The 20,261-nt window shown below is 50.3% G+C and overlaps 1 protein-coding gene across 1 annotated transcript in view; it reads right to left on the reverse strand.

Annotated features, from left to right (window-relative positions):
- DICER1 (dicer 1, ribonuclease III) overlaps nt 1-19,434 on the reverse strand; it is a 42,001-nt gene extending 22,567 nt beyond the window's left edge. Inside the window, exons 1-13 of the mRNA XM_044271746.1 lie at nt 19,275-19,434; nt 13,901-13,963; nt 12,699-12,871; nt 12,069-12,231; nt 11,401-11,531; nt 9,370-9,504; nt 8,311-8,471; nt 7,212-7,380; nt 5,387-5,862; nt 3,904-4,036; nt 2,091-2,333; nt 1,481-1,635; nt 133-265 (exon numbers count right to left, since the gene is read on the reverse strand). Coding sequence (XP_044127681.1) covers nt 133-265; nt 1,481-1,635; nt 2,091-2,333; nt 3,904-4,036; nt 5,387-5,862; nt 7,212-7,380; nt 8,311-8,471; nt 9,370-9,504; nt 11,401-11,531; nt 12,069-12,231; nt 12,699-12,812 — 2,013 coding nt within the window. The 5' untranslated portion in view covers nt 12,813-12,871; nt 13,901-13,963; nt 19,275-19,434. The remainder of the gene's footprint in view (nt 1-132; nt 266-1,480; nt 1,636-2,090; nt 2,334-3,903; nt 4,037-5,386; nt 5,863-7,211; nt 7,381-8,310; nt 8,472-9,369; nt 9,505-11,400; nt 11,532-12,068; nt 12,232-12,698; nt 12,872-13,900; nt 13,964-19,274) is intronic.
- Between the last annotated feature and the right edge of the window lie 827 nt (nt 19,435-20,261).

A 20,261-nucleotide genomic window follows, 5' to 3' on the forward strand; every position in this document is an offset into this window, starting at 1 on the left:
AAGACTAATTAGAAGTCTAAATAACAAAATCCGTAATAAGATGTAAGGTGCAGCTTCAAATCTGATGGACAAGGACGAGGCATCACCTTAATACTGAGGAACCTCGCCACTAAATTCTTACCAGGTACTTACAACAATGGGCGCTCTGAGCGGGGAGTTGATTGGCAGGTAGAGGGTAGAATGGTAAAGACCACTGGACACCTCTCTGGATTTACATTTTGGAGCGAGGTGAGTGAACGGGTCACTGGGCAGCCGGGCACAATACCTGTGTACAGAGGGAGGAAAGCACCACTGTCACCAGTAAATAGAGTTTATTGTACAGATGATAAAAATGTACAATGTAGACCATTTACTGAAAATAAACGATCCAGTGAAGAGTTCTGACATTTACTTGCCTAGTATGGCGCCCCTGGTGTTCACTTACTGGCATAGTATGGCGCCACCTGGGGTTCACTTACTGGCATAGTATGGCGCCACCTGGGGTTCACTTACTGGCATAGTATGGCGCCACCTGGGGTTCACTTACTGGCATAGTATGGCGCCACCTGGGGTTCACTTACTGGCATAGTATGGCGCCACCTGGGGTTCACTTACTGGCATAGTATGGCGCCACCTGGGGTTCACTTACTGGCATAGTATGGCGCCACCTGGTGTAAGGGTTTAGAAAAGTGCAGGTCCACCTACTGGAGCAAAGTACTAGTGGACACGCATGCTCAGACACTCTCCCCACAGCCAAGGCCTTTACACAGCGATCCTGTGTTCACTTTAGGGCAGTCAATAGAAATAGCTTTCGCTCCTGCTCGTCAAGGAAGGAGCAGAAACACCACAGCCGTACAGCAATACACAGCAAAGCTGAGGACTGACTTGTGAGCAAGATTTCTTTTCACTGCTCTAGACTCCATAATACAGAGAACCTTACTAGGAACTATATTTACAGCTACCAGAGGGGGGAGGAGGCTGACTGAGGACTATATTTACAGCTACCACTACCAGAGGGGGGAGGAGGCTGACTGAGGACTATATTTACAGCTACCAGAGGGGGGAGGAGGCTGACTGAGGACTATATTTACAGCTACCACTACCAGAGGGGGGAGGAGGCTGACTGAGGACTATATTTACAGCTACCACTACCAGAGGGGGGAGGAGGCTGACTGAGGACTATATTTACAGCTACCACTACCAGAGGGGGGAGGAGGCTGACTGAGGACTATATTTACAGCTACCACTACCAGAGGGGGGGGGAGGCTGACTGAGGACTATATTTACAGCTACCGTGGGGGGGGGGGAGGCTAACTGTAAACTTACTGGGGACTACATTTACAGCTACCAGATGGGGAAGGCAGCCAAGTGGGAATTTACTGGGGACTACATTTAAGCAACATTGTATAAATCAAAAGTAAAAGTGAATAAAAATCTTTACAATAAGAAAGGGCTTGATGGATCCAAAAATAATTCTGACTGTAGGCAGCTTTGTGCTTACCGATTAATGTGACCAATGGCGTTGTTTAAGGTGACCCTTGGGCTGCCGTCATCTTGCCGCAACACATATGGAGGAAAGATACCGTCATCATCCACAATGGAGTCAGACTCCGTGTCCCCACAATCCATGGACTTGGAGCATTTATTCCGCAAGATCTGCAAAGGAAGCGAATGTGAAACCCCTGAGCCACCCCATCAGTCTGTATACTTTTATAACTACTGTAACAATGTGTTATTATATCATACCTTCTCCATGTATTATTATATGGTACCTTTTTGATACATTACATCTTCTCAATGTACTACTGCTATATTGTACCTCCTCATGAATTACTACTATATAGTACCATCCCTGTGTATTATATCACACCTTCTCTATGCATTATTAGTATATGTCGCACCTTGTCAATGCACTACTTTTAGATCACTCCTTCTTGCTTGCACCCCCTTGATGTATTATTTTATTATTCCATCACACCTGCTCTATGCATTATACTGCCCCTTCTCAATGTATTACCCTTATAATATGGTACCTTCTTGATGTGCATCGCATTCTCTCAATGTATGATTACTATACAGGTCCCTCTGAATGTATTAATATCATCTCATACCTTCTCAATGGCTTTATAGGTTTTCAGATCCTCTTCGAATCCGTTTATTCTGTCCGTGTCTGCCAACATGATGTAGTTTGAGATGGGGGCCCGGGCTCGACCTTTGGATTGAACGTAAGACCTGTACTCTGTTGGCAGGTCAAAGCGCACCACCAAGTTGCATTTTGGGATGTCCACACCCTCCTCCACGATGCTGGTGGCGATGAGAAGGTTTGTTTCATGAGCGCGAAACTTCCGAAGAACCTAAAATGGGAGGCATAGTCAGCGACCTAAAGAGTTCCCGCGTTGTATAAGGAATAATGCAATAAAAATTTTGAACATCAACTTCTCGCTGTGTTCAAGATCTCTGCTTGTGATCAGTGAATGACAGTCAAAGGGTACTTTCACACTAGCGTTTTTCTTTTCCGGCACCGAGTTCCATCCTAGGGGCTCAATACCGGAAAAAAACTGATCAGTTTTTATCCCCATGCATTCTGAATGGAGAGCAATCCGTTCAGGATGCATCAGGACGTCTTCAGTTCAGTAGTTTTGACTTTTCAGGACGGAGATAATACCGCAGCATGCTGCGGTCTTATCTCCGTCCAACATTCCGAAACACTTGCCGGATCCGGCATTTTTTCCCATTGACATGCATTAATGCAGGATCCGGCCCAGTGTTCCGGCAAAACAGATCCGGCATTGCAGTCTGCGCATGCTCAGACCGCAAAATAGGTGAAAATATATAAATGCCGGATCCGTTTTTCCAAATGACACTGGAGAGATGGATCCGGCATTTCAAAGCATTTGTCATACGGATCAGGATTCTGATCCGTATGACAAATGCCAACAGTTTGCATGCGTTTTGACGGATACAGCAGGCTGTTCCGGCGACGGAACTGCCTGACGGAATCCTCTGCCGCAAGTGTGAAAGTAGCCTAGAATTATATCCAGAGGCTAAAAAAAAAACTCCGGTGACATAGTCCTGCTCACACAGCTGAAGGATTGGTTACAGTGTATCAGTAAAAGAAGCGCCATCAGGTCAAAAATGCTGCAGCCAGCGCGCTCCAAAGCACAGCATGCTCTACGATTCTCTATAGGACTTAGGCTTTATTAACACTCGTATGTATTTTGCGGTCTTCAAATCACAGATCCGCAAAATACGGATGCGTTTCACACATTGATGATCTGTGTGCTTTCCGCATCTGTACGCCGGTTTCACAAAAGGAATTTTTTTCCTGCAGCTCTTGGATGAGATTTGTTACTTGCAAAACCGCGCATCAATTATTCAATTTGATAACCGCGCCAATCTGCAGTAAAACCGCATGCTGACGCAGTTTTCAACCCCTAATAGATGTGCTGTAACAAACAGTCATCGTCTGGTAGTACAATGAAGGATCTAACGACCTAGAGGAACTATTGGAATATTTTCCTTTGTTTGACGCTATGAGAAGTATTTCCATTTACTACTTTCCTGCCCCTTCAGATGATGTCAAGGTTTTCCAACCGCACCCAGGACATGTTCGCTGTGGCAGTTTAGGATTCAGGAAAGTCCATTCCAATCTCGGACCATTCCTATATATCCACTTACATGCAGTAAATGGCGGTATTTAACTGTCAGGGTCAATAAGCTGCAAGCAAAGCAGACCCGACCTGTAATGGCCTTACAAGTGATCGCTCCGGGTCTATAATGGCGCATAATTATAGTTAGGGGCTGGAGGGAATCCAGGCCGCGGAGGGGAACAGACACAACGCAAAATTCAGGACAGAGGTTGTGCCAAAAAGGAAAAGTGCTCTTCTCCCAATGTGAGCAGGGGAGGGGGGCGCTGCCAGTTACCTCCTCCTGTTTTCTGAACTCCACTTCCATCTGCTTGTTTCGGGGCTGGTTCTTTCCGATGCCGTGTCCAGTTATGAAGTTGCTGCTAATGTAAGCCAGCTCGGGGTCCTGCTTCCCGGCCTCCTTAATCAACCTGCAATGTGAGGCAGCAAGCAGCGGTTATATAGCATGTTACAGCTGGGACACAACAGAGAGCCTCAACTAGACAGAATGTAGGGAAACTCATTAAACGACGGTAACGCGTGGGGTACAGGTGATGCCAGGCGACCGAGATACTGCACTAAAAATACTGCATGCAGTTTCTTTCTCTACAGGGATCACACAACCCTGAAAAGTATTCTCCCTTAAATTACAAGTTAGAGGGGGGAGGGGCTTCTGATTCATTTCAATGGGACTGCTGGAATTACAGTGTGCCGCTCTGAATTTTTGTCACTCCTATAGAAATTAATGGAGGAGAGCTGTGCATGCAGCTAATACTGGTATACTGTATCTCACTATCAGTGCTTTATTCACATCTATACTGCTCAGTACTTCTCTCTATCCAGGGGCGTAACGACGTCGGTCACAGGGGGAGGGGGGGCGCAAGTGCTTTTAGCCAGCCCAGTCTGCCTCTGCTTTACCTATTTAAAAAGTAAGTGACCTAGTGCGGCTGCGCTGCGTACATCCCCATACATACACCCTTTCTGCTCAATGTCGGTGACACGCAGCGCTAGAAGTCACAGGTCTCGCGGGAAGACGTGATTATGCTGACAGCGAGTCGAGACAACCGAACACGGAACAGAACAGAGGTAAGTATTTTTTTTAGGTATGCACACACTGTGCGCCATACTGGGGGCACCCGGCACCTACCCAGCACTATAAATTTAATTTAGAAAGGGCCGGGGGGGCCACAAAAAGAAAATAAAATCTATACAGAGAGGGTGGCAGCCTGGCGGGGGCACCTGGTAGTGGCCCTATGAACTGAATTTAGAAAGGCCATATAAGAGGGCACCAGCCATATAAGAGGGGGCCACAAATAAATAAAATCTATACAGAGCGAGAGGGGGGCAGGGGCAGCCAAATCATTCAATTATATACAGGGGTCAAAATGAAATGTATACAGTCTGGGTGGGGGCCAAGTGAAATATATACAGAGCGAGAGGCGGGGTAATGGGGTTACGGATTAATGGGGGTGGGGGGCCCCCAATTCATAGTTTGCCCTGGGGCCCCTAGAACTCTAGATACGCCACTGTCTCTATCTTATGTCCTATATGCTGCTTCTGAGTGAGTTATAGGAAGAAGAATCTCCTGACTTCACGTGTACTCGATGGGTAGACTACATTACAGCTCGTCTCCACCCATCATCTCAGACACAACTGAAAATCAGAGATGTAGCCTGCCAAGGAAGAGACTGCTGAAGAATGCCAGATACAAGTCTTATGGTCAGATGAAGGGGTCTCACTGCATAACATCTATGTGAACATATCTTAGAACTCAATTTTACCTATTTAAAACGACCGCCGTGTATCGTCTCTCCACAAAGATGATCCCGCACAAGATGTTGGTAAATGGTGAGGGGAAGCTGGTCTCAGTCTTCTCTTTCTCCTCTATCTCCTCGTCCTCATCGTCGTCATCCTCGGAGTCGCTCCACGACACATAGTTGTCCTGATTGCGGTTGTTGTACCATTCCACACTCTCGAACTGCTGCCGCTCATAGGGCTTGTACTTGCGCAGGATCTCCAGAAGCTTGATGACTTTGGGGGTAACGAATTTCAAGTCGAGGGAGGCGGGAGAAAAGTGCTCCTCGCACAGGGCGTGGATCTTCCGCAGGATGGTGTCTGTGAACAGCAGGAATTTCCGGTGCAGCTCTTCTTGCTCGTGTTTAATATATTTCTGCAGTTCCCTCACCATCATCCCGGCAACTTTATCAGCACACCACGGACCCAGGACAAGCAGAACCGCCCGGCAGTCCGAGAGAATCTAGAGGAAGAGATGGAAACCAGTCACCAAATGTGGGGCACCCAATGGGTAGAACAGAATTAGGGCATCATCTGCACTGGTGACCGTCCATAAGCTGGGACCCCCGTCAGCTGCTATAATGAAAGCCCCACTGGCTAATATCTATTCTAATGCAACTGTAGTGTAACACAGACAATAGCTGGAGGGTTGGTACCTGCACAGATGCCAACCCCCCCCCCCCCCCCCCCCGATGCAAGCTTCTGTCTAGTGAGACAACATGTTGCTTAGGACTTAAAAGGGCATCTGTCAGCAGTTTTGTACCTATGACACTGGCTGACTCTAATTTGAAGCCTATTCTCCGCCCCCCCCCCCCCCCCCCCCAACTTTGGGACTACCTCTATTCCCCTAGGAGCAACGAGGGCGTTGCCGTTACACCTAGAGGCTCTACTCTCTCTGCAACTGCCGTGCCCTCTGCACTTTAATTGACAGGGCCAGGCGGTATAAATGTGATCACACTTGGCCCTGTCAACTAAAGTGCAGCAGACGCGATGGTTGCAGAGAGAGCAGAGCCTCTAGGTGTAATGGTAACGCCCTGGTTGAGGGTAATTTGAATATATTAAAACATTTTTCTCAGCAATGCGGGCACATATGAACATGGGACCAACACAGATGTCTTCAGCTGCCAAGCGCACATGTAACAGGTCAGCCAGTGTCATAGGGACAAAACTGCTGACAGATGCCCTTTAACAACAAGTCCCATTTTTCCTCTTCCATAGCTCGTATAAGCACCGTGTATAGAGCAATCAGGAAGGCAGACATGACAGCCAATGATCTCCAGAAAAGCCTGGTATTCTGGAATAAGGGGTAGCGGCAATCATTAAAAGATTAAAGGGGTTGTCCTATATACACAGGAGTGTTGAGAAGCGTCTGATTAGCGGTGTTCAGACCGCCGTGGCTCCCATGAACATGAGTACAAGCTCTCGGCATTCTCTGGCAGACCCGCAGAGGTGAATGGAGTTGCAGAGCATATGCCTGACCACAGCATCATTGAAACGGGGTCCCAGTTCTCGTCAATAGTCAGACCTGCGTTGTCAGAAATAAAACGGTGCCATTTTTTCCCCTCTAAGGTCTATGGGAACATTTTATGGTACCCACCAGGAAGTAGTACTTTTTTGCCTAGAAATGCAACTTCCTGTCTAGGTGACAACCATGTGAGCAAATCTAAGTACAGAACTGGTCACAGCCCATCTTATCTGTACAGGAGACTGCCTCTCCATGCCATAGAGACTACAGATCAGTAAGCGGAGATCGCCCGCTCTACCTCATCCACAGGCAATAGGGCTCGACTTCCACGTCCTGACTTCTTGTACCTGCTTGGAGATGGATGTCGAATCTCTCTCTTTAGAAACGATGGGAATGTTGCAGTCCTTCAGGAAGTCCAGGGCGTCTTCCAGTTCTGATAGGAGCTTCTGGTAGAGTCCGCTTCTGTCGTGATAGTGGCCACAGTCCAGAACAATCTCACAGGGCTGCGAGGCGTACCTTTACAAGAACCAGACCGTGCCATTAGTTGCAGGTGCAAACATCCCATAATAGTTGAGTTATATCTTATCCCGACTGTTTAACCCCTTAGATGCCACGGGCAATAACTGTGGCCCCTAAGGAGTTTAAAGGGGTTTCTGAGAGCTTTCTTCTGATGACCTATCGACTGGATGAGAAGGCACCTGCGTTCGCAGTAGCACCGGCGACTTCTCACAGATTTTCCTAGGCCATGTGATGATCTGTCAAATGACCTAGACGCAGTGCGGCCCCATTGAAGTGAATAGGGCTGACCTGCAATACAAGCACAGCCATTATCAAATGGACGGCACTGTGCTTGGTGCGCTTAGAGAAGGCCACAGCGCTACTGCCTTCTCAAACAGCTGATTGGCAGAGGTCCAGGGCCACCACCGATGACCTATGCAGAGGATAGGTCATCCGTAGAAAAGTCTCAGAAAACCATTTTAATATAGGGAGGGTGCTCCCCCTAGTGGTCCACTGGCACCCTGCAGCATGACTGCGTGGTACCAATGGGTTTCCATGAAAGCCCGGGCCTGGCAAAGACCTCCAAGGTCTGCCAGAAGCATGGTCTAAAAGTGTGCCTGTCAGTTTTACACTGACAGGCAATAATGCTTTAGAATTAAGTTAAATTATAGTCAAGAAAAAGTGTGAAAAAAGTCAAAGTAAGTTAAATAACATTTAAGAAACTAATCCCATAGAAATTAATGGAGCCGTGGATGGACATGCACGATGGCGCTCCATTTAGGGAAGGGATTTGAGGACCAATTATTACCTGTCCTGTGGATAGGTGATAAATACTTTTTTACGGGATAAGCCCTGTAAGGGGTTAACCTAGCACCGCAGGGAGAAAAGCCCACCCATGCCTTGTCCTTTATAAGCAGGAGATGAGCTCCAGCTCTGCATTGTGTTTACCTGTCTAGAACCACCAGATCGGTCGCCGTTTCAGCGTTGCTCTTCAGAATTTCCTCCAGTTTCTGGATCTTCTCTTTAAGATCGCGGGGGTCACATTTCCCGTTCAGTATGGAGGCGGTCAGTCCCAAGATCCGCGGACATGTCTGGCAACCTTCACAGATCTGTGCGTGACAGGGAAGGAGCAGGTCATGAATGAGATTACTGCTGGAAAAATTCATAAGGGATAAGATCATGAAAGACATGAGCTACGCCCCATAAGAGGGGGGGGGGGGGGGGGGGTGCTTTCACCCCAAAAATTGGAAATGCACAGAGAAGGATTATGCCACTTGCACTAGTTCATGTACAATGGTAGGTCCTTAAAAACCCTAATGACCGCCAAATTGCTGGTCATCGAGTGGCCTTATTCTGGCCTGTGGCGTTTTCAGGAGGCAGTAGTATTTGTCCTGCACAGGCGCCGCCCGGGAGCAGGTGCTCTGCAGCCAAGCTCTGGCTCCCCAGCTGGATTGTCCCCAATCTGGACCGACTGCAGCATGATAAAAGTGGGTGGATCCGTCTGATAAGCCCCGTCCACTTTTAGAAATCACGGCGCAAATGTGGCATTTGTCATAATTTGAGGCGCTTTTTTTTTTTTTCTTCTTCTGTAATCGCACATAAGCCCCTTTCAGGTTTCATAAGTCTTTGCCCAATTATGACCCGGTATAAAGTGGACCTCAAGTAGCGCCCCCATCAGGCTGATTTTTGCATGTCAAGGGTGGGGTGGGTTCCCCGGCTGAAGACCCATTAGCCAGAGAGGAGTACTGCTCTGAAGGACTTGGCATAATCACTCATTCACTTGCTCCGTGGGGGAGGGCATAGGGTCAAAGGGGCTGTCCAGGATTAGAAAAACATGGCGGTTTCTTCCAGAAAGAGCGGCGTCCCTGTCTGGTATTACTGCTCAGCTCCCCTAAAGTAAATTAGATAGAGCTGCGATATACACTCTCTGCGGACAGGTAAGACGGCAGCCATGTTTTTCTAATCTTTTATAACCCCTTTAAGAAGTGACAAGTCTCCCCCTCCTACCTTCATGATATCACGATACGGGTGATCCTCGATGGCGAGGTGGCATTCGTCGAACACCAGGAGGTTGATCTTGGATAGGGACAGGCTCTCGCTCTTCAGGACGTGGAGGAAGATGTGACAAGTCATCACCAGAATCTAGAAAATAAAGCACAAGGGAGGACGTCAGGAACCTGCGGACGTCTGGTTTGAATTTTAGCGCCCACATGTTTCCAATGATTCCTCTGTAAACTATCTGACAGTTCCCATCACGTCCAGTGGCTGACACGCACCAAATTGCTCTTGTGCTAAACGTTTTCTGGAGAATGAAGTTTGACAAGTGTCCCGGCGAAAACTCAAAGCCACGACTTAAATTACTGCCCCTTTTATTAGATGCCTTGTAACAATCAGATCCCCCCCCATAGTTGCTTCTTAGGTAAATGTGTTACACCAAGCCTGCAATATAAGGGGAGATACCTGACCCTCCCTCCCCCCCAGTACAGGGGCTCGATGATAGGACAGATGTTTTAACACAAGGAAATAATCCTAGTGCTGTTATGATGGATGATAAAAGTAGATGTCGGCATTGAATGGCTGGAGATCGAGCGCTGAACCACCCAGCGACCCTCTCCTGGAGGTGCAGAGCTTAACTGGTGCCAGTCATAACCGACCCCTCACCCAGAGGCTGAATCCAGTAATTCCTTGTGTCGCCCTCTCCAGCTTCTTGGTCATATCCGTATCTGGTGACGCTGGGTGACTTGAGTCACTAAGCAAATTCAGGGATCGGGAAAAGCTGAGCGACAGCTATCACAAGGCCTGCAATGTGACTCTGCGGCTCCTAATTCTTTCCCCTCTACTGAAAGTAGGGGAAAGATAATAGGGGGAAGGACTGCGGATCAGACAAAATGGGGTGTACTTGCAAAAAATCATATCTAATGTGTATGGAGTTGTGCAGGTTCTCCTCTGAGAGCGGATGTCACAAGAGAAGGATTGGTCATGCTGGATTTCAGCATTGATGGATCTCTGCTCTCAAGGGAGATAATCCACTGCCAGGGGAGAGAGAGGGAGACCACGGAGAGCCAGAAGATGGAACCACAGGGGTCCGGTGCAGTGACATGCTCCTCTCTATTTACAATGCATGCATTCAGTAGAGCAGGCATGCTCAACCTGCGGCCCTCCAGCTGTTGTAAAACTACAACTCCCACAATGCCCTGCTGTAGGCTGTTCAGGCATGCTGGGAGTTGTAGTTTTGCAACAGCTGGAGGGCCGCAGGTTGAGCGTGCCTGCAGTAGAGCGTGCATATGTACAGGGGGTCAGGGGAAAAAGCTGCAGGGTGAACCGTAAGATGTATGGCCACCTTTACTTCTACACACACACAGACAGACCCCAGGGTGAAGGAGAAGGCTCACAGGACCACAACATGGTCTACAAGTCTGCTACCTCCTGCTGAAGCTGGCCATGTATTAAGCCTCATGCGCGGTCCGTGAGATACCGGACTGGCGTCCTGCTGAGTGCAGGAGCGCACGGCGTCATTGGTTGCTATGACGCCGTGCGCGTCGTGCCGCCGCCGCTGTACAGTAATACACTGGTATGATCTATGCAAGTGTATTACTGTACAGCAGCGGCACAAAGCGCACGCGTCATAAGAACCAATGACGCCGTGCGCTCCTGCACTCAGCAGGACGCCAGTCCGGTATCTCACGGACATCTGCATGAGGCTTTAGGGGTTTCAGATGGATTTTCTGGGCGACTTGTCATTTCACCAAAAAATAAAAATAAAAATTGCTGACCAAATCTGGGGCTTAGTGACATCACAGCCATTCAGCCATCAGGTGGCATCTGTCTTTCTGGATCGGGTCCCAAAAATGAATGGCCTAAATTGGGCTTTTCGGCCATCCATAATCTATAGTGCGCGACCAACTTTAGTCCCGACTGTGCATACTCGCGAGAAACACTGCGATTAACCCCTCACCAGCAGAAGGTTTATGCAGCTCACACAAAGCGAAGTTTGATTTCTTCTATCTGCAGGGAACATAAGGCCCCTGCCCATCGTACCTGATGAGTCGCAAACTCTTTGTTCCATTTTTCCTGCGACAAACTTTCCACGGCTTCTAAACTGGAATATTCCCCGACCTTCAGATCTGAGTGAGTGCGAACGGCAGACACTTGCTGGGTAACTTGTTTTGCTGGAAAGAATAGATAATCACAGAATTCTGTAAGCAGGCTGAAAGAAAAGCAAAAAGGAGGCTGCGGAGCCCTAAAATGTCACTGGGCGATATAAGCATTGTTTAGGTATTGTCATCTAATGACAGTCAAGGTCCCTTACAGCCGGTATCAGAGGAACCTCTGATCCTGACTGTTAGACCCTTAGGTTGCCGCAGTCAAAAGGAGACTTAGGGGAGGCTTTAATTGGGTCACGGAGCACCATGACAGGGGACTGGGGGAACCTTTGTACATATTGCTGCTGAAATGCAGCGAGGCAACAACTAAAAACTCAAACAGGACTGGTATAAAGGGGTTTTTCCATCACAGAAAGGGGATGTGATATCGCTAGGGCCCCCATCAGTCCTCGGAATGAAGGACCACTGCAGCCCCTTTGGCAAGTCCCTGCACACTGGTGCTCTTGGGCGCCTGCTGTGTAGAGAGCTTCACATCTCAACAACGCCATCCACCAGCAGCAACCCCTCTGGCCACAAGATGATTAAGCATTTTGTGACATTTACCAGAATTGACGAGGAACACGGTTCTCTTGGCGGCATTATCGAAGTCCCCCCGGATCTGATAGGACAGCTCTTTAGTAAGTAGTACAGCGATGAACGTCTTCCCTGAGCCCGAGTTCAGACATACTATTGTATTGTGGTCCAAAGCTGCTTCCAGCAACTCCACCTGCAGGAGAACCAGAGGACAATGAGAGGTCTACACATACTTTTCATGATTACAGGGGTACAGAGCGCAGACGGATTGGTAGGAGTACTTTTTCACTTTTGAATCCAAATGCAGCAACTTTAAATCCCAGAAATATGAGGGTGATCTCTGCCGTTGATCGGGTGAGAAGCATCATGTGGTGTTGACTGCACAGAAGCATTAGCGCTATGGACTGTACCACAGGATCTTCAGTCCGACTACAGGTCCACAGCTCGCTTCATTGTGTAGACAGGTTGTCAGTCTCCCATGTGTGGCGGACTTCCTTAGTATTTAAAGTAGTAAGAACTGTTCACCTGCGGAACAGCCTGTGGTGGTCAGGACATGCTTGGAGTTTACGGCAAGCAGTGTAGGTAACAAGCTGCAAGCACCCCCCACGTGCTCACACTAGGTGTCCCCGTTTCATACAGTTTTATAAAGAAGCCAAGTACCTGATACTTCCTAGGGGTGTATATATTATCATGAATTGCCTCCTGCTGCCAGGGCAGTCCAAAGAAAGGGCCCATGGGTGAGGAGGCCGGGGTGAGGAGCTGCAGGCCAGCCATGCTGAGGGTCTTCTATCGTCCAATGACTTAGATCATTGCAGCTGAGGATCGGCACAGCTCTGCAAATAGAGAAACAGTACACATGAGGACCGGAAGGCACAGCGCGAGGGGTTACTACGGCCAGACGACCGGAAGGCACAGCTCGAGGGGTTACTACGGCCAGGCGACCGGAAGGCACAGCGCGAGGGGTTACTACGGCCAGACGACCGGAAGGCACAGCTCGAGGGGTTACTACGGCCAGGCGACCGGAAGGCACAGCGCGAGGGGTTACTACGGCCAGGCGACCGGAAGGCACAGCTCGAGGGGTTACTACGGCCAGACGACCGGAAGGCACAGCTCGAGGGGTTACTACGGCCAGACGACCGGAAGGCGCAGCGCGAGGGGTTACTACGGCCAGACGACCGGAAGGCGCAGCGCGAGGGGTTACTACGGCCAGACGACCGGAAGGCGCAGCGCGAGGGGTTACTACGGCCAGACGACCGGAAGGCGCAGCGCGAGGGGTTACTACGGCCAGACGACCGGAAGGCGCAGCGCGAGGGGTTACTACGGCCAGACGACCGGAAGGCGCAGCGCGAGGGGTTACTACGGCCAGACGACCGGAAGGCGCAGCGCGAGGGGTTACTACGGCCAGACGACCGGAAGGCGCAGCGCGAGGGGTTACTACGGCCAGACGACTGGAAGGCGCAGCGCGAGGGGTTACTACGGCCAGACGACCGGAAGGCGCAGCGCGAGGGGTTACTACGGCCAGACGACCGGAAGGCGCAGCGCGAGGGGTTACTACGGCCAGACGACCGGAAGGCGCAGCGCGAGGGGTTACTACGGCCAGACGACCGGAAGGCGCAGCGCGAGGGGTTACTACGGCCAGACGACTGGAAGGCGCAGCGCGAGGGGTTACTACGGCCAGACGTCTAGAGGGCGCAGCGCGAGGGGACTGGAAGGCATAGTCCAGCAATCCAAGAAAGACATTTCAATAGTCAGGAAAACACAGAAATATCCAGGATAGAAATCACAGTCCTGCAGGTTTAGACACCTGCCGCCTTACCGAGTGCTTCGGAATACTGGAAGTTTACTGAGAGCGAGTGACTCACCTCTGTCAGTCTGAGAGGTCACAAATGCCAAAAGTCTTGAAACGTTCTGTGACATCGTCATAACTGTAAAGGAAGAGCAGAGGAAATATTACAGTCACAGGAGGTTAGAAGGAATGCATCTTATCAGAACCTTTACTCACTGCAACATCGTACCAATATTGGCAAATACTGTATTTTTCACAGTTCAAGACGCACCTTTCCCCCCAAAAGTAAAATACTAATGAGCGCTTTCATTATGGACGCGCTCATTAGTATGCAGGAGGAAAGATGAGGGTAGTTCTGCTAGCGCTGGCTGCACCAACCGCTCCCTGGTCTTCTTCCTGGCACTGCATGTAGTGTCAGGACGTTGCGCACGTAGGCCTGCACTACTACCCGACACTGTGTCGTCAGGTCGCAGTGCAGTGGCGGCAGCAGACCAGGGAGTGACGAGTGCAGGAAGAGCGCGCACTGTCAGAAGCAGGAGAGGTAAGTAGGTTTATTTATTTTCTGGTCTGATCCGATCTGATGAAAAATATGTTTTCCTACTCTAAAATCTAAGTGCGTCTTATAATCAGGTGCATCTGATAAAGCAAATAAATAAAAAATATCACACACGGTGGTAGTTATAATCTGGAAATCAAGCAGACTGATCGTTATTTCCTAGATATTAGGCGAATATATGAGAAATGTAGATGCAAAATTATTCCATAGGACACTATAAGCCGTACACTCCACATAGGAGATGGAAGGACCTGTCCATAGGACACTATAAGCCATACAGTCCACAGAGGAGATGGAAGGACCTGTCCATAGGACACTATAAGCCGTACACTCCACATAGGAGATGGAAGGACCTGTCCATAGGACACTATAAGCTGTACACTGCACAGAGGAGATGGAAGGACCTGTCCATAGGACACTATAAGCTGTATACTCCACATAGGAGATGGAAGGACCTGTCCACAGGACACTATAAGCCATACAGTCCACAGAGGAGATGGAAGGACCCTCTATAGGACACTATAAGCCATACAGTCCACAGAGGAGATGGAAGGACCTGTCCATAGGACACTATAAGCCATACACTCCACAGAGGAGATGGAAGGACCTGTCCATAGAACACTATAAGCCGTACCCGCCACAGAGGAGATAGAAGGACCTGTCCATAGAACACTATAAGCCGTACACGCCACAGAGGAGATGGAAGGACCTGTCCACAGGACACTATAAGCCATACAGTCCACAGAGGAGATGGAAGGACCTGTCCATAGGACACTATAAGCCGTACACTCCACAGAGGAGATGGAAGGACCTGTCTATAGGACACTATAAGCCGTACACTCCACAGAGGAGATGGAAGGACCTGTCCATAGAACACTATAAGCCGTACACTCCACAGAGGAGATGGAAGGACCTGTCCACAGGACACTATAAGCCGTACACTCCACAGAGGAGATGGAAGGATCTGTCCACAGGACACTATAAGCCGTACACTCCACAGAGGAGATGGGAGGATCTGTCCATAGGACGCTATAAGCCGTACACTCCACAGAGGAGATGGAAGGATCTGTCCATAGGACACTATAAGCCGTACCCTCCACAGAGGAGATGGAAGGACCTGTCTATAGGACACTATAAGCCATACAGTCCACAGAGAAGATGGAAGGACCTGTCCATAGGACGCTATAAGCCGTACACTCCACAGAGGAGATGGAAGGACCTGTCCATAGGACACTATAAGCTGTACACTCCACAGAGAAGATGGAAGGACCTGTCCATAGGACACTAAGCCGTACCCTCCACAGAGGAGATGGAAGGACCTGTCCATAGGACACTATAAGCCGTACACTCCACAGAGGAGATGGAAGGACCTGTCCATAGGACACTATAAGCCGTACACTGCACAGAGGAGATGGAAGGACCTGTCCATAGGACACTATAAGCCGTACACTACACAGAGGAGATGGAAGGACCTGTCCATAGGACGCTATAAGCCGTACACTCCACAGAGGAGATGGAAGGACCTGTCCATAGGACACTATAAGCCGTACACTGCACAGAGGAGATGGAAGGACCTGTCCATAGGACACTATAAGCCGTACACTACACAGAGAAGATGGAGGGATCTGTCCATTGGACAGGACACTATAAACCTCCCCAGACTCCCCAATCACGGAAGAAGGTTTTCTGTTGAGATGAGGCCATTATGGGAAATACTGTGTGTGGTGCAAACCCAACACCTCCCATCATCCTAGGAACACCACGTATGGTGGTGACAGCATTGTATTCTATGCGGAAGCTTTTCATAGGCAGGGACTGGAAAACTGGTCAGAATTGAAGGAAATATGGCAGCACATACAGGACAATACTTGTGGAAACCCTCTTTCAGTCTGCCAGAGATTTGACACTGGGATGGGGGTTTACCTTCCAGCAGGACAATGACCCTAAACATACGGCTCAAGCTACACAGAGGGGGGGTTAAGAGGATGTGTGTAAATGTCTTGGAATGGTCTGGTCAAAGCTTAGATCTCAACCCAATGGAGAATCTGAGGCAAGGCCTGAAGACTGCTGGAGACACCAGTGCAACCATCTAACCTGGAGGAGCCGAGAAGAATGAGCACAAACTCGTGTCCAAGATCCATTTTAATTCCAGGATTTATTGCCACAAACCAGAAAGAACGCCACGGGTGTGAATACTTTTGCAAGGCACAATAGACATTTCAAGCATACATTTAGTATCTGTGCATATGATATTAGACGAAATGTTTCACACACAAGCATATACACATTTCCTTTCGCAGAAATAAGCGGCGCAGTGACCCGCTGATCTCTTCTGGCCCGGCATCTCCTAGCTGCAATCACCAGGTCCCAGCCACAGATTGCTCTTTGTAACGTATGGACGTCCCAGCTCTAGGTTCTGGCCCATAAAGGGGACGCCATGTGCTTGGTATTGCAGCTCCATCCCACGCAACCTGAATGGGACTGAGCTGCACGTAGGCCACGTGACCGACGGACGAGAAGCCACAGGACGGAGGAAGAGGACGCAGCAAACACCCAAGCGCCGTGGCCCCTTCCAACAGCCGATCAGCAGAGGGGCCAGAGCGGCGGGGAACAGGTACGTTCACATCCGTGCTACCTGACTTCACCGTATCCGGTATAGCTGGGAACTGCGGTTCACTGCCGGACCCCATTGACTTTAATGGGATCCAGCTGGAATCGGGCACTCATGCTGGAAACCAGCCGGATCCCATCTTAGTCAATGGGGCCCAGCAGTGACCGGCAGTATCTGGCTATGGTGAAGTCCGGTAGTCTGTTCCTCTGACGGACCGGGCAGCGTAGATGTAAGAATGATGCCTTCAGTACGGGAGGCGGGCTGCCGGCATCTGTCCGAAATGATGTATTCCCGGTCATCCCCTTTAAGGACGGGCTTAATTCAGGTCCAGGACTACACAAAAATTTTTTAAATAATTTTTATTCCACTCCCAAAAATATAACCTTTCTGGACCATTGTTCCCAAGACCCGTATATCGGGCCGTCCCTCCTGTGGCTGCCTCCCCAGCCGTCCACTCCTGACCAGCTCGTCTGCCCCATAGGCTGATTTTAATTAGTGTGAGTATATAGCTTGGCCCGCTCCCCCTCACTCACTGAAGCCATCTGTCACCAGGAGAGAGATAGTTTGTGGACTCTCATTGCAGTCCTTGGTGGCCATTTGGCGCCGGCAGTGATGTGGAGTGGGCCCGGCATGCATGTTGGTACCTGCTTTCCTAGGATATAATGGAGGCCATTTTGGCACCAAAAAATGATAGAAATTAAGGCGGGCCCAGCATGCATGTGGAACCCACACTTGCTGAACTATATGGTAGCCATCATGGCACATAACAGATAGAATTTAGTGTTAGGGACCCGTCTAACTAGAGATCGCCTTGGCGTGCGGCAGACGGGCTCAAATAATTTTGTACAAAATGATTTGCCAAGCTTCTCTAACTTATTAGTATAGCATGTTCAACTGACACAATTTTGTACTTTATTTGGTTTTCAGTGAGCCGTTGCATTGCATGTTTTGTTTAACAGTCTTGTTCTCAGCCATAGCAACGTGCCCCTGCGCTTTGGGATGTGCAGACTGACCCCCTTTTTCCTTTGCAGTCCCTCCTGGAAAGGTACGACTACGATCTCCAGATGGGCGCCCATTAGGGGGCGGGCCCCTTCGTGCCGACGCTGGACATACCAGACGGTGTATATAACCCTCAGCTGGAAACACCTCGCTGTCAATATAGTTATACATTTCCAGGAGGAGGAACAAAGGAACAATGTGGAGAATTTAAAAAGACCACAAGACGGACAGGTCAGCGGGGGGGGGGGGCCTCTAACCCTTTAGTGTTCACGGTGACATAAGACGTGATGTCATAAAGGTCACCTCATCGCCGCCTGCAGCCATGATGTACAGGACGGTGGACAGGGGCGGCCGGGAGAGAAGAGGAATTCTGGAGGTGAGCGGAATATGACGTGATAGAGAGGTGGTCACCCGCTGCATCCATCGGCTGTTACCAGGCAACGCCACATATCACATGGAATAAGCGGTGACACCCAGCCACATGGCACTGAGCCGCCTGCCCACTGAAAACCTTACACCCATAAGAGATGCCTGGCTCCATTCCACCCTGTAGCTGGCACAGCACCAGCAGTCACAACGTGGCACCCAGTACTCAGCCACAAGGCACTGTGACACCCAGCCATATGGCACGGAGCAGCTTGCCCACCGAAAACCGTACAGTCTGACACCCATAAGTGATCCCTGGCATTGACTGGCTCCATTACATCCGGTAGCTGGCACAGAAACAGCGATCCACCACTTGGCACCGGGCCGTCTGACAACCAGCTCCCTGGCACCGTGACAACCAGTAGCTGGCACAGAACCAGCGGTCCACTGCGTGGCACTCAACACAGCCATATGGCACAAGGCTGTCTGACAACCAGCTCCCTGGCACATGGCACAGACTGGCTCCATTACACTCAGTAGCTGGCACAGAACCAGCAGTCCACCATGTGGCACAACCCTGACAACCAACACCCAGCCACCTGGCTCTGAACCACCTGACAACCAGCTGCTTAGCACCACAAAGTCCAAAAAACAGCCGCCTGGCACCATGACACCTGCCAACTGAATACCTGCCAACCTGCCCCCCGTACACAATGCCTGGCGCTGACTGGCTCCATTACACCCAGCAGCTGGCACACTCCCGGCAGTCCACCGCCTGGCACCATACTCCAGGCAGCCCTGGTGAGGTGGTACCCCGTAGCCTGGCAGCAGGCCCCTTCCCTTGGCACATGGAGCCTCTGTCAGCGCATTGTGCCGGGCTCCGGGGCCGATACCCGCAGACAGGAGGAGAGGGCTTACCCGCGGGCCCGGCCTGCCGCATCAGACCCCAAGCTGCGGATGTAGGAGGCCGGCTGCCGGGCTCCTCTCCCGGACTGTGCGATCCCGGGCTCCGGGGAGATGAGGGGGAGACAGCGGCGCAGATCGGGCCCGGCCACCGCCAAGAGAGCGCCGCCTGACGTCACGGTCATGTGACCGCTGCCCGCCGGAAAGGGAGGAGACTAGAGAGGAAGTGACCCGGGCGAGTGTCTGTGCCGCTGTGCGGGCGGCCTGTGTGTCTGTGCACCTGTGCCTGCCCCCCTCTATACCACTGTGTACCCACTTCTATACCACTGTATACCCTGCCTGTACCTGTGTGCCCCCTTCTATACCAGTGTATACTCTGCCCACATTCTTCATACCACTGTACACCCTGCCTGTGCCCACCTCTATACCACCGTGTACCCTGCCTGTACATGTGTGCTCACCTCCTCCATACCACTGTATACCCTGCTTGTATGTATGCCCACCTCCTCCATACCACTGTATACATTGCCTGTACATGTGTGCCCACCTCCTCCATACCACTGTATACCCTGCTTGTATGTATGCCCACCTCCTCCATACCACTGTATACATTGCCTGTACATGTGTGCCCACCTCCTCCATACCACTGTATACACTGCCTGTACATGTGTGCCCACCTCCTCCATACCACTGTATACATTGCCTGTACATGTGTGCTTACCTCCTCCATATCACGGTGTACTCTGCCTGTACCTGTACATGTGTGCCCACCTCCTCCATACCACTGTATACCCTGCCTGTGCCCACCTCCTATAAACCACCGTGTACCCTGCCTGTACCTGTGCCCATCTCTTTACACCATGCGTGTGCCCACCTCTATACCACTGTATTCCTGACCTGTACCTTTGTGCCCACCTCCTCCATACCACTGTATACTCTGCCCACATTCTTCATACCACTGTACACCCTGCCTGTGCCCACCTCTATACACCATGCCTGTAC

The sequence above is a fragment of the Bufo gargarizans genome, chromosome 11 (genome assembly GCF_014858855.1).
Source record: "Bufo gargarizans isolate SCDJY-AF-19 chromosome 11, ASM1485885v1, whole genome shotgun sequence".
Lineage (NCBI taxonomy): Eukaryota > Metazoa > Chordata > Amphibia > Anura > Bufonidae > Bufo > Bufo gargarizans.